General features: G+C 36.1%; 1 protein-coding gene across 2 annotated transcripts in view; it reads right to left on the minus strand.

Moving 5' to 3' along the window:
- DIAPH3 (diaphanous related formin 3) overlaps window positions 1-15,938 on the minus strand; it is a 506,525-nt gene that overhangs the window by 424,978 nt on the left and 65,609 nt on the right. For both annotated transcript variants that reach the window (XM_073014378.1, XM_073014377.1), the window contains one exon: window positions 11,301-11,405. In XM_073014378.1, the coding sequence (XP_072870479.1) occupies window positions 11,301-11,405 (105 nt within the window). The remainder of the gene's footprint in view (window positions 1-11,300; window positions 11,406-15,938) is intronic.

A 15,938-nucleotide genomic window follows, 5' to 3' on the forward strand; every position in this document is an offset into this window, starting at 1 on the left:
AGACAAAAATCCAACATACAGATAACAGAATCCATGAAAAAGAAAACCAAAGCAAAAAACTAGAACACATCAATGAAAGAAAGAGAAATTTAAGAAAAAAAGAAAAACACAATAAAAGAGCATACTGTGTACTTGATAATCCTAAGTCAGATATCCCAAAGAAAGACAATAACTAAAAATTAGTTACCAGCTGACCTTTTGAAAACAATGCCATTAAGCTTTACGCTAGAAAAAAAAAAATAGTATTATTCAAGATCCTAAGCAAAAAAACATGTGAGCCAAGGATTTTATATCCAACAAAGCTGACTAAACAATAAAGGGCATACACTATTACTAACATGCAAAACTCAGGAAATACTGTTTCCATGAGTCCTTCAGAGGAATCTACTAAAGAACAAACTTCAGACGAACAAAATGTCTGCAGAAATAATGTAAGGACAGTGGTGAGCATTCACATATAGTTACTAAATGAGGTTAAAACTAAATGAGAACTAAAAGGAAGAGTGTGAAATGTAATGGCTATATGCTTAGTCAATGTTGACATAGTAGGACAAAAATAGCAGGTGGAGGCAGAACATATGCAAAATAAAAACTTTTTAAATACACATCCACACATGCTTTTTTATTCTTCTATCTCTCCACTAAAAACAGCAATTAAACAAAAAGAACAGTAAGTATCCTTGGCCCTCAGCTTGTAAACTTTGAAATATCATTCCCCACACTAAAGGAAAGAGTCAACTGATACCAGGTTTAGCAGTATAAATATTCTAGAGGAGGAGCTTGATCATCAGACCAAAATGACTAGGAGTCAACTAGACAAGTCCCAATGGCCAAAGATGGGACAATTTGATTTTCACTAAAAATAATTGTAATGCATAAATTTTTGATGATATTAAAAATGATTGATCATCTTCAGAGAATGATAGAGAATGAAATCAATATATTGAAAGCTGGCAAATAAAGGAAAAGAATAAAGCATTTATCCTAAATTTCCTATATCACTGGCTAACCAAACAGTATTTAGGAGATGTCTCTTTGTAAAAGTATTCCAATAAATAAAAATGAAATTATAGAATTCTAATTGCAAACTAGATATTAATGAAAGAATATAATACTCCTTATGATCTTGTTAAAGAGATGAAACCTGAGTCTGATCATGCCTCTAGATCTACCTTGTCTCTGTGCAGGAAATACAGAGGATAGGATGTTCACTTTACCACAAACATACAAATCAGCAAAATTCAGAATGTCCTGGATAAAATAACTGAAGATAAAACAAGACATAGAGATATTCCAAATTTTAAAATATAAGCAACAGTAGCACATGTGTTGACCCCATGAATCTATCACTTGCTTCAACAGTGATTGGACAGAATAGACCCAGAGACTCCCTCTCAAAAAATTTTTTTAAATAAAGAAAGCCCACAGTGGTGCATGCCTATAATCCCAGCACTCTGGAAGGCTGAGGTGGGAGGATCACTTGAGCCCAGGAGTTCAGTATTACAGTGAGCTATGATCACTACTGTACTCTAGCTATGTACGGTGAGCTATGATCACTACGTAATTCAGTATTACGGTGAGCTATGATCACTACTGTACTCTAGCCTGGGTGACAGAGCAAGACCCTATGGATGGATGGATGGATGGATGGATGGATGGATGGACAGATGGATGGAAGAATAAACTATAGTCTGATGATATACTTTTGAGTGATAGATAGATAGATAGATAGATAGATAGATAGATAGATAGAAAGAGAGAGAGAGAGATAGAATATACTATAGCCCGCGGATGCACTTTTGAGTGATAAAACTAGAAAGAAACTCAAGGAAGTGATTCCCATAAAAGTCAAGATGGTGATTACTTTTAGGCTAAAATATACATAAAACTGAAGAGAGGTTTTAGCATGGGACAGGGCAGATGGAGTACTTTGCAGGATGACTGGCAAGGTTCTATTCTATTTACTTATCTGTGTGGTGTTCTCCTTATGATAATTCATTAAGCTACAGATTTGTTTTTTGATGTTTTCTGTAACTATTTTTATTTGACAAAGGGTTTTTTTTTCTTTAAGTCAAAAACCCTAGTTTCTAGTCCTAGCCATGGCATTAATGTGGGAATGTCACACACTCCCTTGAACCATTCCCTCACGTGCAAAATTTAAAGATGGTGTAAGATATCTTCCAGACCTAAACAAAAAAATTTTAAAAACTACTACTAAATATATCTACTAAATAAGAGAGTATAACAAAGTCATCCTTAACAAAAATGCAGGAAAAGGGTTTTAAACTCACCAAAGTAGTACAAAGCAGTTTCCCAAGAAAATTAAAAAAAAAAAAATCCAAAAATAAAATCTACCATAACAGTAATATACAAGGAAAAACCTAAGATTAAATTTACTGTTGGACTATTTGGTTTCCACACCTCAACAAATCCTAAGGACAGATCCTTAATTTACTTAATCTACTCTGGAAGGCCTTCTGGTAATAAAAGCATTTGAAAAATTTTTGCATCACATTGATAGTAAGAGGCTATACCAACCATATTTATTGTCTTGAGAGTTGTGGGGGAAACCACTACACTGAGCTGGTGAGGAAATGCTAACAAGTCAGGAAACCATTAAATTGGGAACAAATGCCTTTTGGGCATCAAGGTGATTGATTAGCCTATTAAGGATTTTTTTAAAGTATGTATGGAATTTATGCCCTTTAGGAATAACTAAGAAATCAAAGGATATCCCTTAAGTACAAAATAGCTTAGGTGTTTAAGTTTAATGCCACCAACTAGGAAGGTGAATAAGTTCACTGAAGCTTTAAAACCAGGCATACTCTTCTCCTTACTGATACCTGTTCTATTGGGCATCTTTTTCCAAAATAAAGCAGGTTCTTCTCTGTTACAATAGTTAACCTTCTCCTTTGATTATTTCTACTAGTAACCAAATGTCATACAGAATTTCTTGGCAGCTACCAGTATTTATGCTACTTGAACACTCATTTTGATGTTATGCATATGGCAAACTATCCTTGAAGCCACTGTGACTAGATAATAGTTTTAATAGTTAAATGGTCCATGCTTAGCCTTTAAATTCTGTCAATTCCTGATCTCTTGTTAAATTAATGTTATACTAAGAGACATCTGGTGATAAGGCTCATCTTCTACAGCCCAGTGGTTTTCATTCTTGGCTGTACCCTAGAATCACCAGGAGGGCTTTACTCAATATTGATGCCTGGGTCCCATCCACAGGAACTGTTTTATGGAAGTGTTAAGTGGTAAGGCCTGGACATTTAAATACTTAAAGTTCCCCCAGATGATTCTACTGGCTATCAAGATCAAGAGCTATTACTCCTGGACACTTTTTCCTCATTTCATCAATTACTTAATCCCTTTGCTCACTGAAAGACACCTGCACATATATAGCATTTATTTTCTTAAATTTTCACTTTTTCCTTTAGAAGTGTTCCTTGTTTTAAAAGGTTCTTTATAATTGTATATACAGATGTCACATGCCTCTTGTGGCACTTTCAGAGTTATCACTACATTCATGGTTACTTGACATAAGTTTAATTATGTTCATAAAAATCTAAAAAGTAAGTACGAGCATAGCAAAATGTCTTAGGCCAAGAAACAACTCAGTGACAAGATGAAAACAATTCAGTGACAAGATGAAAACAACCTTGGATGACCTCTAATGCCAACAAGTGGTATAAACATCATTAATCAACTCAGGAGCTAATAAAATTCAACTAGTAAATAGCAGTTTTTCTATATCTGATGAAACCTTTTTTAAAAAATGCTATAATAAAAGAAAAGCTGTCTTAACTACCCATAAGATTTTTTAAAGATCAAAAGTATACAATTCTAATGTGAGCAATATAATTTACTCCTATAAAAAAAGAAAAGATGATCTGTTTCTTCATTATCATCTCCTACCTAAACAAAAACACAATGCAGTAATACTAGACAACATGAAACACCACTGGTGCTGCCCAGAAACAACTCACAAGGAATCTGGATGAATTTTAGCTGTTGGAAGATCATTTTAACTGTGCATACATAAAACCTATCCTATATAGGGACAAATGAAAACTAAAGTGCCAGCTAGATTATTAGAAAATAGTCTTAACAAGAAATCAGTTCATTGTGCTGAGGCTCTGAAATTTTCTGCTAGTCAGCAAGTAAGACCTGGAAACAAGCAGGCAAAGCATCATAAGGGCATTGTGTTTATTAGATACATCTAATGTCAATCACAAACTTTTTACGAAGCTTTTGTGTTACGGGGTGTTTTTATCAAATCTGTAATCTGAAATAGAAGCAAAGAAAAAAAAAATCCATGTTAATGTTAACAAGAATGTGTGCAACTTTGGTTCTTCTAAGTTTCTAGTGGTTAAAATGTAAGCCTCCTTTAAGTAACAACAACCAAAAAGTGAGAGAAAATAAAAAGAACTTAATTTACTTGTACCTGACAATGTTTTACAAAGTTAACATTGGAAACTGTAACTGAAAGCAAGAAAAACTGACACTGAAATGCATTAAAATGCCCTACTAATATTACAATATTAACAAATCAATGCTAAAAGTAACAAATCAATTCCAGATTTTCCATCTAGAGAAAATGCAGTCACCCCTCAGTATCCATGGGAGATTGGTTCCAGGACCTCCCACAGACACCAGAATCCAGAGATGCTCCAGTCTCTGATATAAAATGGCATAGTATTTGCATATAACATTCACATCCTCCCATATATTTTAAATCATCTCTAGATGACTTATGATACCTAATACAAAGTAAATGCTATGTAAATAGTCATTATATTGTTTAGGAAATAACAATAAAAGAAAGCTGTGCATGTCCAGCGTAGACACAATTGTTTTTCCAAATATTTTCAACCTGCAGTTAGTTGAATTCATGGATGAAAAACCCATGAATACAGAGGGTCGACTGTGCACATAAACCCAAATATATGACTGATATTTTCTCAAACAGTTCTTTTCTGATCAAGATACGCCTAGAAGAATAATATTGCAGAATACAAGGTCTTCCATCCTTGAGAACATCATGGCCTATTGAGCTAGAACAACAGTACTATGACAAGACCTTTCAAAATACTTTTAAACACCGTATTATACATATATCCATACACACAAATATATACATATACACACAAGAAACTATAATTCTACACTTATGAACTCAATTTAGACTCAGTTGTTTCATTGTGTTGCTTAAAAAACTTTTGTTATGGTCTTTATGCCTCATAAAGTTATGATCATTAATATTTGATATTTAACTTTCAAGTTTAAAAAGTCTGAGGAAGAACTACTACAATAATACTTAAGGAAGCGTTCAAAGAATTAAAACTGTATCCAAAACTTTTCTAATAAATATCTCAGAATAGCCCTTACATTCACTTGGAAACCAGCTTGACAGGGAAAAAGAAGGAGCTAGCAAACTTTCAGGAGCATTTATAAAAGAGGAATTCTGCTTCTTGATCCAAAAAAATCAAAAAAGATAAAACAAAAACATACATATAAAATAAAGAATGTATGTTCTGATTAAGAATCTTAGAAATGTGAGATTAGGCTATCCTTAGATATCAGCTCACCTAAACTGGACATGTTAATGCAGCTGTAATACAGATGCCAATGATATGTGGATAAGGGAGATGAAGGAGTCTATCACAACTTCTGATTCCAAGCTAGTGCATTCAGAAGAGCTTTTAAGCAGAAGTACAAAGTTCAAAGAGAAATGTTTAAAGCATTTACCTAAACCTAATGGTACAGCCAAAAAGTGGGGGCGGGGGGACGGGGCGATGCAATATGCTAACAGGTAGCAGTCCAGTTGTAACCTATAGGTAATTAAACTGTCTGGACAGTTTAATCATCTTGAACTACGAAAATTAATTGTGGGGAAAAGATAACTCCCAAAGCACTGATATGCAAATGTTCATCTCTACTGAAGTATTCTTGGAGACACAATAAACACACTGCACTACATAACATAAACCAAAATTTCCCTCAAAATCTCTTTAAATATCTCTCCAAATCTCTCCCGGAAACCCCGCCTCCCCACAAAGGACCAGACATCTTTTTGGTTCTCCTTTCTAATCTATCTCTCAAACTTGGCCTCCTTCCCTCTATCCTTACTCTGCCCCTCTGAGTCTCTGCCTCCTTCAAGAATCTTCTCCTCCTTTCAAGGGCCTGCTTTCACTTGTCTGGAATATAGGTTTTGGCCTCTCAGGACTTCCCTAGTTTCATATTGCTGCAGATTACCCTGACAAACCTAAAAGTAGAACGGCAAATAGAAGACTCCTTCCTCTCAATAGACAGGAAAGGTATAATGTATATTTATTTTAGGGGGGCAAAGAGGGGGACAGGGTCGCACTCTGTCACCCAGACTGTACTGCAGTGGCACAATCTCGGCTCACCACAACCTCTGCCTCCCGGGTTCAAGTGGTTCTCCTGCCTCAGCCTCCTGAATAGCTGGGATTACAGGTGCGTGTCACCACATCCAGCTAATTTTTGTATTTTTAGTAGAGACGGGGTTTCACCATGTTGGCCAGGCTGGTCTAGAACTCCTGACCTCAAATGATCCACCCGCCTTGGCCTCCCAAAGTGCTGGGATTACAGGCGTAAACCACCAAGCCCAGCCATATATTTTATTTTTACTAACCCTTTGTGATTGATAGAGAAAAAAATACATACATCTTGTTCAGAATGGATTTAGATCAATAAGAATCCTTTTTAACACATACTTTAATTGTATATAAATTAATCCATAGTCTCCCATGACCCCCATCATGAGATTTTTCTCACATTATCCAGAAATAGCTCACCTTTAATATAACTCAAGCACCTACAAGAAAATAAGCATTAATAAACATTTCTATCACAGACATAGGGTATGATGCACCATCCCAAAAAGAAGGAGGAAAAAGAAAACTAAGTGAAGGCAGCAATTCTATTAGGATATATCTTCTATGCTTGGTTTGTGCACTCGAACATAAGAAGCTTAACCACAGAAATCATCTTTTAACAGTATCTGATGGAGTACTTTAAGTATTCTAAGGGAAGATAAGATTAAAAATAGTCAAACTCTAATAAAGAATGAGAACTATACTCAAGCTTAAGCATTACTATTAAATACATCTATATGTATATAATAGATTTGTATATTAATTTCTAATTCTTTTCTATTTTAAAAAATAGTGAAAATCCTCAGGCAGTTGTGGTTTACAAGAGCATTCTCTGTTCTGGTCCAGAATTTTTTGTTCTTACATTTATTGGAAACTATGGATCCTCTTTCATTTGGCCTATTCACATCACATCCTGCTATCAAGGTCTTTACCACTAACTGCATCACAGTCTTACCCTCCAGTTACATGATCAAACAAGTCAAGTCTGGATTCTTCCTAAAAGACATTTTCTCCAATAAACTTGCTGTTAAACATCTGAGTTGAGTCATTTACCACGGAATGGGCACAGTGCCTTGTAGCACCTCTCTCATCTATGCTATGAGTGAGTCCACACTGAGTGAGGGGAGTGTCTTAAGGATGCTCCTTTGAATGGAAACAGTAATTTCCAGAATGAATTAGAATTAAAGATCCAGCACAGGCAAAAATGCATGTGGATGGTATATCAGGACTCTTAACGGTAGCAAAGAAAAAACTCGGAGCAGCTTCCATGAGAACTTGCATCACTTCACATAATGAAGAGTCTAGGGGCAGGAACTCATTAAGCCAGAGAGGCAGCTCCGTGACATCAAGCACTGTACAACCTCTCACAACCACATCCAATGGCAGAACAAAGTGGCTCTCCAACTCTAGATCCTTTCATGAGGGAGGGAAACCTTTCTCAAAAACCCCCAAGTGGAACTGTCCATGAGAGTGTACATAAAAAAAAACCTGGATCACGTTCCCATGACCTAGAAGTTAGAAAAATGTAAATCTGATATTTTCTGCTTCTAAATACAACACTTGCTTAATAAAATTGTAATAATCCTTCCTAACAGCACAAATTCAGTTTTATTCTTGTGCCATCTAAATTCAAATTTACTAAGGTTTAGAAATAATCTAGTTTGATTGGTGGCATTTTTTTTTTATTTTAAAAACCAACCTTATCTATGTTAGGCCTACTTCGAGGGTTAATATTTTGAGGGTTAAATATTTTCAAACCATATACACTGTTAGACATCAGTACTAATTTCCAAAAAAATAATATTAATGCTTACCCAAAAAAGAGAATCTTGAAGCAATTGTAAGCCTAAAACCATAACAAAAGTATATCTTTTTTATCCTCTATCCTTTTCATATCCTTTGTAGAACAATGTATCTATGAACTTTGATTCTGTTCTTTTCAGCATAACTTTTTCAACAGTCATTAATGTAAATAAAGTGGCATGACAAAGTCAGTACCCTAGAGTTAATAAAATGTGTTTCTACTTCCAGAGCAAAAATAAATGACTGGTCAGCTTGAACTTTCTAGAATGTTAACCATCTGCCAAATTATTCAGAACCTTCCTAGGAAGAGCCATGATCCTCCACACACTAATTAAATGAGTCAATGCTGTAATCACACTTTAGATAACTAATCTATTTCAATCCTGATAATTTAATTACCTAATTCTGGTCAACAAATTTCAACCTTAGTCCAAAATGATTAGAGGATTAAAGTTGAAAATCAGTGAATGCAAACTGAAATAGATCCACACAACAACATTCAAAACAGTTTATTTCTTTAAAGTATGTTTATTATCTCAAATTCAAGAATTAATATGAACTATCATGCCAAGGTTTTCTAAACCAGTTCTAACTGATGTCATATCTCTTATAATTATATTAAATGAATTCCTACTTGTTAGATTTACAATTCCTTAACAGGGTAGTCTTCACTGACATGAACACTACACAAAACATGAACACTATCTACACTCACCCGTCTGTTATTTTTTTTCCATATCACATTTCACCTCCTATTACATATATGTTTATGTGTTTCTGTTACGTACGTCCAGTGCTGCTCCAGAGGACACAGTGATAGATTATCTTCACGCACCATCTCTAGCGCCTAAAATGCTGCCTGACCTGCAGTGGTGCTATCTCGGCTTTCTGCCTTGTGGGCTCAAGCAATCCTCCCACCTCAGCTTCCTGAGTAGCTGGGACTACAGGCACAAGACACCACATCCAGCTAATTTTTGAATCTTTTGTTGAGACAGGGCCTTACTATGTTGCCCAGGCTGGTCTCAAACTCCTGGGCTCAAGTGATCTGCCTGCCTAGGCCTCCCAAGGTGCTGGAATTACAGGCATGAGTCACCACACCTGGCCTTATAGACACTTAAAAAACAACAACAAAAAAAAAACCTTAGAAATGTGAACTTACAAATAGTAAATCTGTATTTTTACTGATGTACTTTTCCCTATATTTTAAATTATGGTATAATGATTACGATAACAAGAACAATAAACAAATTACAAAGAAAAACAAATGATTGCTACCACCACCACTGCTACCACAAAAGGCAGTCACTAGTCATAAAATATGTTGTGTTCTAATCATGGAATAAACAATTTAATTTTGTTTTTATTATTATTTTAGAGACAGGGTCTCACTCTGTCACCCAGGCTGGAGTACAGTGATGTGATCGAAGCTCACTGCAGCCTTGAACTCCTGGGTTCAAGCAATCCTCCCACCTCAGTCTCCCAAGTAGCCAGGACTACGGGATCTCATCACCACATCCAGCTAATTTCTTTTTCTGGTTGAGACAAAGTTTTGCTATGTTGTCCAGGCTGCTTTCAAACTCCTAGCCTCAAGAGGTCCTTCCACCTTGACATCTCAAACCACCATGCCTGCCCATTTAACTCTGATAATGAGTCCACTATGTAGGTATTCCCATTTTATGGTAAGGAAATTGAGAATCAAAGAGGTAAAATAAGATTTCCAAGGTCAGGCAGAGATACATAAGCAGATCCAAAACACCAGAGCTCTGACTCTTAACCGACCAATACCAATTTGTGATATATAAGTATCATTAAAGGACAAAGGCTATTAGTATCAGTATCATAGTAGCAGGGATACAAAGTCCACCTATACAAAGAGCTAAAAAAAGCACAGTACTCATCGTGATTTCTTTTTTTTTTTTATTTATTTATTATTATTAAACTTCAAGTTGTAGGGTACATGTGCACAACGTGCAGGTTTGCTACATATGTATACTTGTGCCATGTTGGTGTGCTGCACCCATCAACTCGTCATTTACATCAGGTATAACTCCCAATGCAATCCCTCCCCCCTCCCCCCTCCCCATGATAGGCCCCGGTGTGTGATGTTCCCCTTCCCGAGTCCAAGTGATCTCATTGTTCAGTTCCCGCCTAACTCATCGTGATTTCTATACCTGAAGAGCAAGTTGCCAAAACATGAGACATGTTTAAAAATTAAACATCACTTGTGTCTTTCTTCCAAAAGAAATACCTCAGAGTCACTGGTCTAGCAGATAAATGTAGTTAAAGTATAAATAACTTATGTTCTCATAACCTGAACTTAGGTTAAAATACTCAAGGAAAACTAGTGTGTTAAGCTACTTTTTCCTAATCCAATTCGGTTGTAAATTGAGCCAAAATCATTTTCTACTGTCTTTCTACTGATTGCTTCTTCATTGGCTTCCATTTTATATTTTTCATCCAATCCATTTATTCACAATTTGTATATGACTAGTCAAGCTCATTTGTTTTCCCATGAAATAAATGCAATTGATTCTGTGTGCCAGTCATGGTTTCTTAGACATTTAGTCGTTACTTCCGCCCACATATTTCATGTGTCCCTAGAAAATTGGCAGCCACATAGAGGCCTAATGCTCCTTTTAATATCAACATTTATAATTTGTTACAAGATAATTTTATTCATAGGGAGATTCACATTACTAAGATACACTTCTAAGCCACTATTATGTACCTCGATGTAGACAGTAAAATCAGTCTCACTTTTCTATAACGCAAATATCACTCTGATTTATAAGTGACATTAAAAATCAATGACTATATTAATTCACTAACAAGGAAAGGTGACAGAGTAGTCCCCCCACAGTGTTTCTTAACAATGTAACTAGCTAAAAAGCACAAGCAGCTTAAAAGTTATAAGATGAGAAACATTTTTAATTTAAACAAATGTATAATACTTGTGCCCTTAATTATACATTCAGAAGCCCTCTGATTACAGTTGCCCACAAACTTAAGCACTTCATTAAACAAATGTGTTGTTTTCCATATGAAAACATGTTCAGCAGTATTTTTCAACTTGACAGTTTTACTTACTGTCTTAGAAGCAGTATTAATGTACTGCATCACCATTTCTTTTTTGATACTGAAGTCCTTTTCCCGCAATGGTGCCTTTTTATCTTCATTTAAATTCATATCTTCCTGGAAAACACAATTAAAATGCCTCAGTTTGGAATCTAAGTAGAGCAGCAATTCTACATGCACTACGAATGGAAAAATCAATAATTTGTGACTAAAGCAGCATTAATTGTTTTGGAATGATTTACGTGTAGTTCTGCCTGAAGGAAGGAGAGAAAAAAGAGCTGGAGAGGGAGAGAAAAAAGTATTCTAGATCATTTTAACAGGTAAAATACTTACCAAAAGAACTTTTAAAATTCACAGCAGGCAAATAAAATTATATTCACATCACTATAGATAATTAGACAGTTGCAGATTTCTGCCATTCATAAGGTCATTAGGATTCACAATTTCAATATATTTATGTATTTTTACAACAGCTGCACCTGAAGCTATCTTGCACTTGCTTTGAAAGAGCTGCGTGTGAGTCATAAAAATTAAAAAGTAAATAAACCAACCAAGTTTCAGATTCTGATAGCCGCAAGCACATATCAAATATCCAGTACTGATTCCAGCAAAGGACAAAGCACTTTATAGTTTTGTCTTTTCCCTACTCTTATCAAAAATGTTAACTAGTTAACTTATTGAATGTTCTAAGTTACATAAAAGTGGTACTTATAAAAACAGCTACCACCTAAAATCGAACATTTCTCAACAGCACCAACAAAAATAAGGGTTTAAGTAACCAAGATCTTGCTACAAACTTAATTTTAACTACAAATTCAAGTCAGGTATATATCCACATAAATATATGAATTGCTCTTAATTAAGCTGCTGAAGTAAGAGGCTGTTCTGGCAAAGGAAAGGGCGTCTGAGGTAAGACAGAAATGGCTAAAGGAGAAGGGCAGCTCAAATGAATGTCCTCGTGAACCTAGCCCTGAGTCATTTGTGATGTGCAATGTAAAATATCTAAATGTATATAAACTTCATATCTACTCAGAATGGATCATAAAATTCAGGACTTTGGATCACCTATGGAGCCTAGCAAATTAAATTTCTTACAGATTTTATAAGGGTGCTACATTCATCAAACACTGTAGTTTATGCCTTTAGCTGACTCAATTCTTGGCTACCAAACCCTTCAAGCACTTAAAAGTCAAAATTCCCTTCATTTTACCTTGATAGAAATATTTAAGATCTTAGAAGCCATTCCATTTGACACTACAATAAAAGGTAGTAATTAGTAATGTCACTTTTGCTGTTTTAGTTAGAAACACCCAATTATGTGAATAAAGGTTTGTTTTGTTTCGTTTTTCTTGTCTAAGCTAGTGAGGGAAGGCTCAGTAGGCCTTAATACGACATAGGAAGCATTTTGGAAATTTTGGAAACTTCTTGAGGCATATTAGTTGTCACAATAATTGAGGTGATGCTACCAGCATTTACAGGGGTAGCATCACAGTTTGACCTGTACAGTAAAAACTACCTTGTGCCCCACAGAGAGATTCGCATACCTTAAAAAAAGAGAGAGAAAGAATCATCCTTAATTAAGCCTAATTCAATGGAACTGTTGCAGGACAGGTGAGCCCCAAATTTGGGGCTTAGCCCAGCGGGGCTCATGGCTTCATCATAGAAAGAATTCAAAGGCAAGGTGGTGTTACACAGCAATCTTTTATCGAATGGTGCTGCTCCTTGCGGAGCAGGGCTAACTCACAGGCAGTGTGCCCAGAGTCAGCAATGTATGGGCTCTTGGCAACTGTAATTATACTCACTTAAACCCATTTAGCTATATGCAAATTAGGGGGTGGGTCACTGTAAATTATTACTTAGAATTTTCTAGGAAAGGGGTGGTAACTTCTGGGCCATTGCCATGGCATTTGTAAATTGTCATGACGCTTGTGGGAGTGTCTTATGCTAATGAGTAATTAGGGCCGCTAGGGATTGCTTTTGCCCCATCTGCCAGTTTTTGCTGTTTTTTTTTTTTTATACTTTGTCTGGACCAGTTTCTGTTTTGATCAGCAGTGTTGTGACTAGAAAACACGTTCTGCCAGTCTCCTATTCCAGAAATAGATGTAAAATGTAAAATTATTACGTATTAAATACTTTATATTGCATGGTTTTACTTTACTGAATTTTCCAAGAATCAAACTATTCTGTAAATTATAGTTACATTGTGCTTTTTTTAAGCTTTACCAATACTTGTGCTTCATCTCTGAAATGTAGATGTCCCAGGGAAATACTGTTTGTGGTATCTGAATCCCCAAAACAGCACAACTATATCAATCTACCAATCTACAATGCCACTGCTATATACTCAGAGAGGTATGAAGCAGAGATTCAAGAGTGTGAATTTACTATACTTTCTTGAGTAGTCATGGCCAATTGTTTAAATTGAAATACATATTTTTATTATATAGTACAGTAAGACATATTGATTTTCTTAATTTATGAACATAGGTAACCTTATCCACAAAGAATTTCACTGGAAGAAAGTAATGAGATAGTTAGGAGATAATTGTTAGAAAACGTGGGGGAACCTGAGAGCACTGGGAAATTCTGTTTTAAGTTATTCACTGTATTTTTATTTTCAGGCTAATGGCTAAACATTATCCAGTCTCTTTAGTAAATTAAAATATTTAATATATACAGAATACCAAAAAACAGAAAGTCCTTTAGTTATGGCTGAAACTGAAATAAAACTTCAAGGTGAGTAGTAGAAAGAATTTTTTACAAAGGCCTCTGCTTTCTTTTTGGAAACACATCTTGATGATAACACCAGTTCATACACAAAAGTGGTTGTGCTTTCTTTTTGGAAACACATCTTGATGATAACACCAGTTCATACACAAAAGTGGTTGTGATGGTTAATTTTGGGGGTTGGTTAATTTTAGATGTGATGGTTAATTTTAGGTTAGTCTTCTGGCTTAAAGTACACCCAGATAGCTGGTAAAGCATTATCTCTAGGTATGTCTTTCAGAAGAGATTGGCACTTGAATCACTGGACTGAGTAAGGAAGATCCGCCCTCATTGTGGGCAGGCACCATCTAATCAGCTGAAAGCTTGGATAGAACAAAAAGGCAGAAGAAAGGCTAAGTCTCCTCTCTTCTGGAAATGGGACAAACTTCTTCTGCCCTTGGACATCAGAACTACAGGTTCTTCAACCTTTGGGCCCTGGGACTTCCACCAGTGGCACTCTCCCTGGAGTTCTCAGGCCTTAAGCCACCTCCTCAGCCTCCAACTGAGTTACGCCAACAACTTCCCTGGTTTTGAAAATTTGGAACCTGAACTGAGCCACGCTGCTGACTTTCCTGGTTCTCCAGTTTGCACACAGCATACTATAGGACTTCTCACCCTTTATAATCATGTGAGCCGGTCCTCCTAATAAATCCCCTCTCATAGACAGGCAGACATCCTATTGGTTCTGTTTCTCTGGAGAACTCTGACTAGTACAGTGATACATCTGGAATTAAGGGAGAAACCCGAAGTTCCCCCAGCTGCTTCCAATGGTTTATCCCACCTCTTTTGCCTAAATATGGCACTCACCTTCCTGACAAAAGTATGATGACAGTCATAGTGTAAAAAACAAAAAGGAGACAAATAATACTTGCTCCAATTTGGATGATGTCCCATGCAAATCTCATGTTTAAAGTTGATCCCCAGTGTTGGAAGTAGGGCCTAGTGGGCGGTGTCTGGGTCATGGATGCAGTTCCCTCATTAATAGATTAATGACCTTCCTGGGGTGGGGGCGATTGAGTTCTTGCCCTATTAATTCTCATGAGAGTAGGCTGTTAATAAGAGTTTGGAACCTCCCCACCACCTTCTCTCTTGCCTCCTCTCGCACCATCTGATCTCTGCACACACCAGCTCCTTCTTGCCTTTCATCATGAGTGGAAGCTCCCTAAGGCCCTCACCAAAAGCAGATGCTGGTCCCATGTTTCTTGTATAGCTTGCAGAATTGAGAGTCAAATAAACCTCTTTTTTAAATTACTTAGTCTCAGGTATTCCTTTATAGCAACATAAAAATGAATTAAGACAATACTACAAAAAAAGTTTGGAATCAATTACATAACACCCTAAACCTTTGTGGGATACCCACTAGGCATGTAACTTCATCTAACAGGTCATTCTCCATATGTCCAGGAGGAAATGGCACTTGAAAGAGTAAGAAAAGCTCTGCCCTTTAAAAAAGGGGAAAAATTACAGAGAGAGAAAAAGAAATAAGGGGGCAGTAGAGAGAAAATATGAGTGAAAGCATTAGGGGTACGGTATTTTTAGAATATATTTTGAATTTCTATTTATGGAAAACAAGGTTGAAAGAAGAAAACTCCACGAGGCAGTGGCACTTAACTTCAGGGAGTCACAAAGTCCTTAGAAAATTTATTGGGAGTTTTTTTTCCTAAAAAACGCATATCCATATTTTATGTTGCAATTCCAGAAGGGTTAAGCATCTCCCAAGGCTATCTAAGAAACTAGACTTGGGAAAGGTCAGTGGGGGAGAAGTGAGCAAGTCATCATTTTTTATGCTTCTTAGTTTATATTTCCTCAAAATTATCATGTTGTATCTCCATTATCTAAGGTCAGTTTCCCTTAAAAGCAAAGCCTGAAACAGGGATTCAGGTG

The sequence above is a fragment of the Chlorocebus sabaeus genome, chromosome 3 (assembly GCF_047675955.1).
Source record: "Chlorocebus sabaeus isolate Y175 chromosome 3, mChlSab1.0.hap1, whole genome shotgun sequence".
Lineage (NCBI taxonomy): Eukaryota > Metazoa > Chordata > Mammalia > Primates > Cercopithecidae > Chlorocebus > Chlorocebus sabaeus.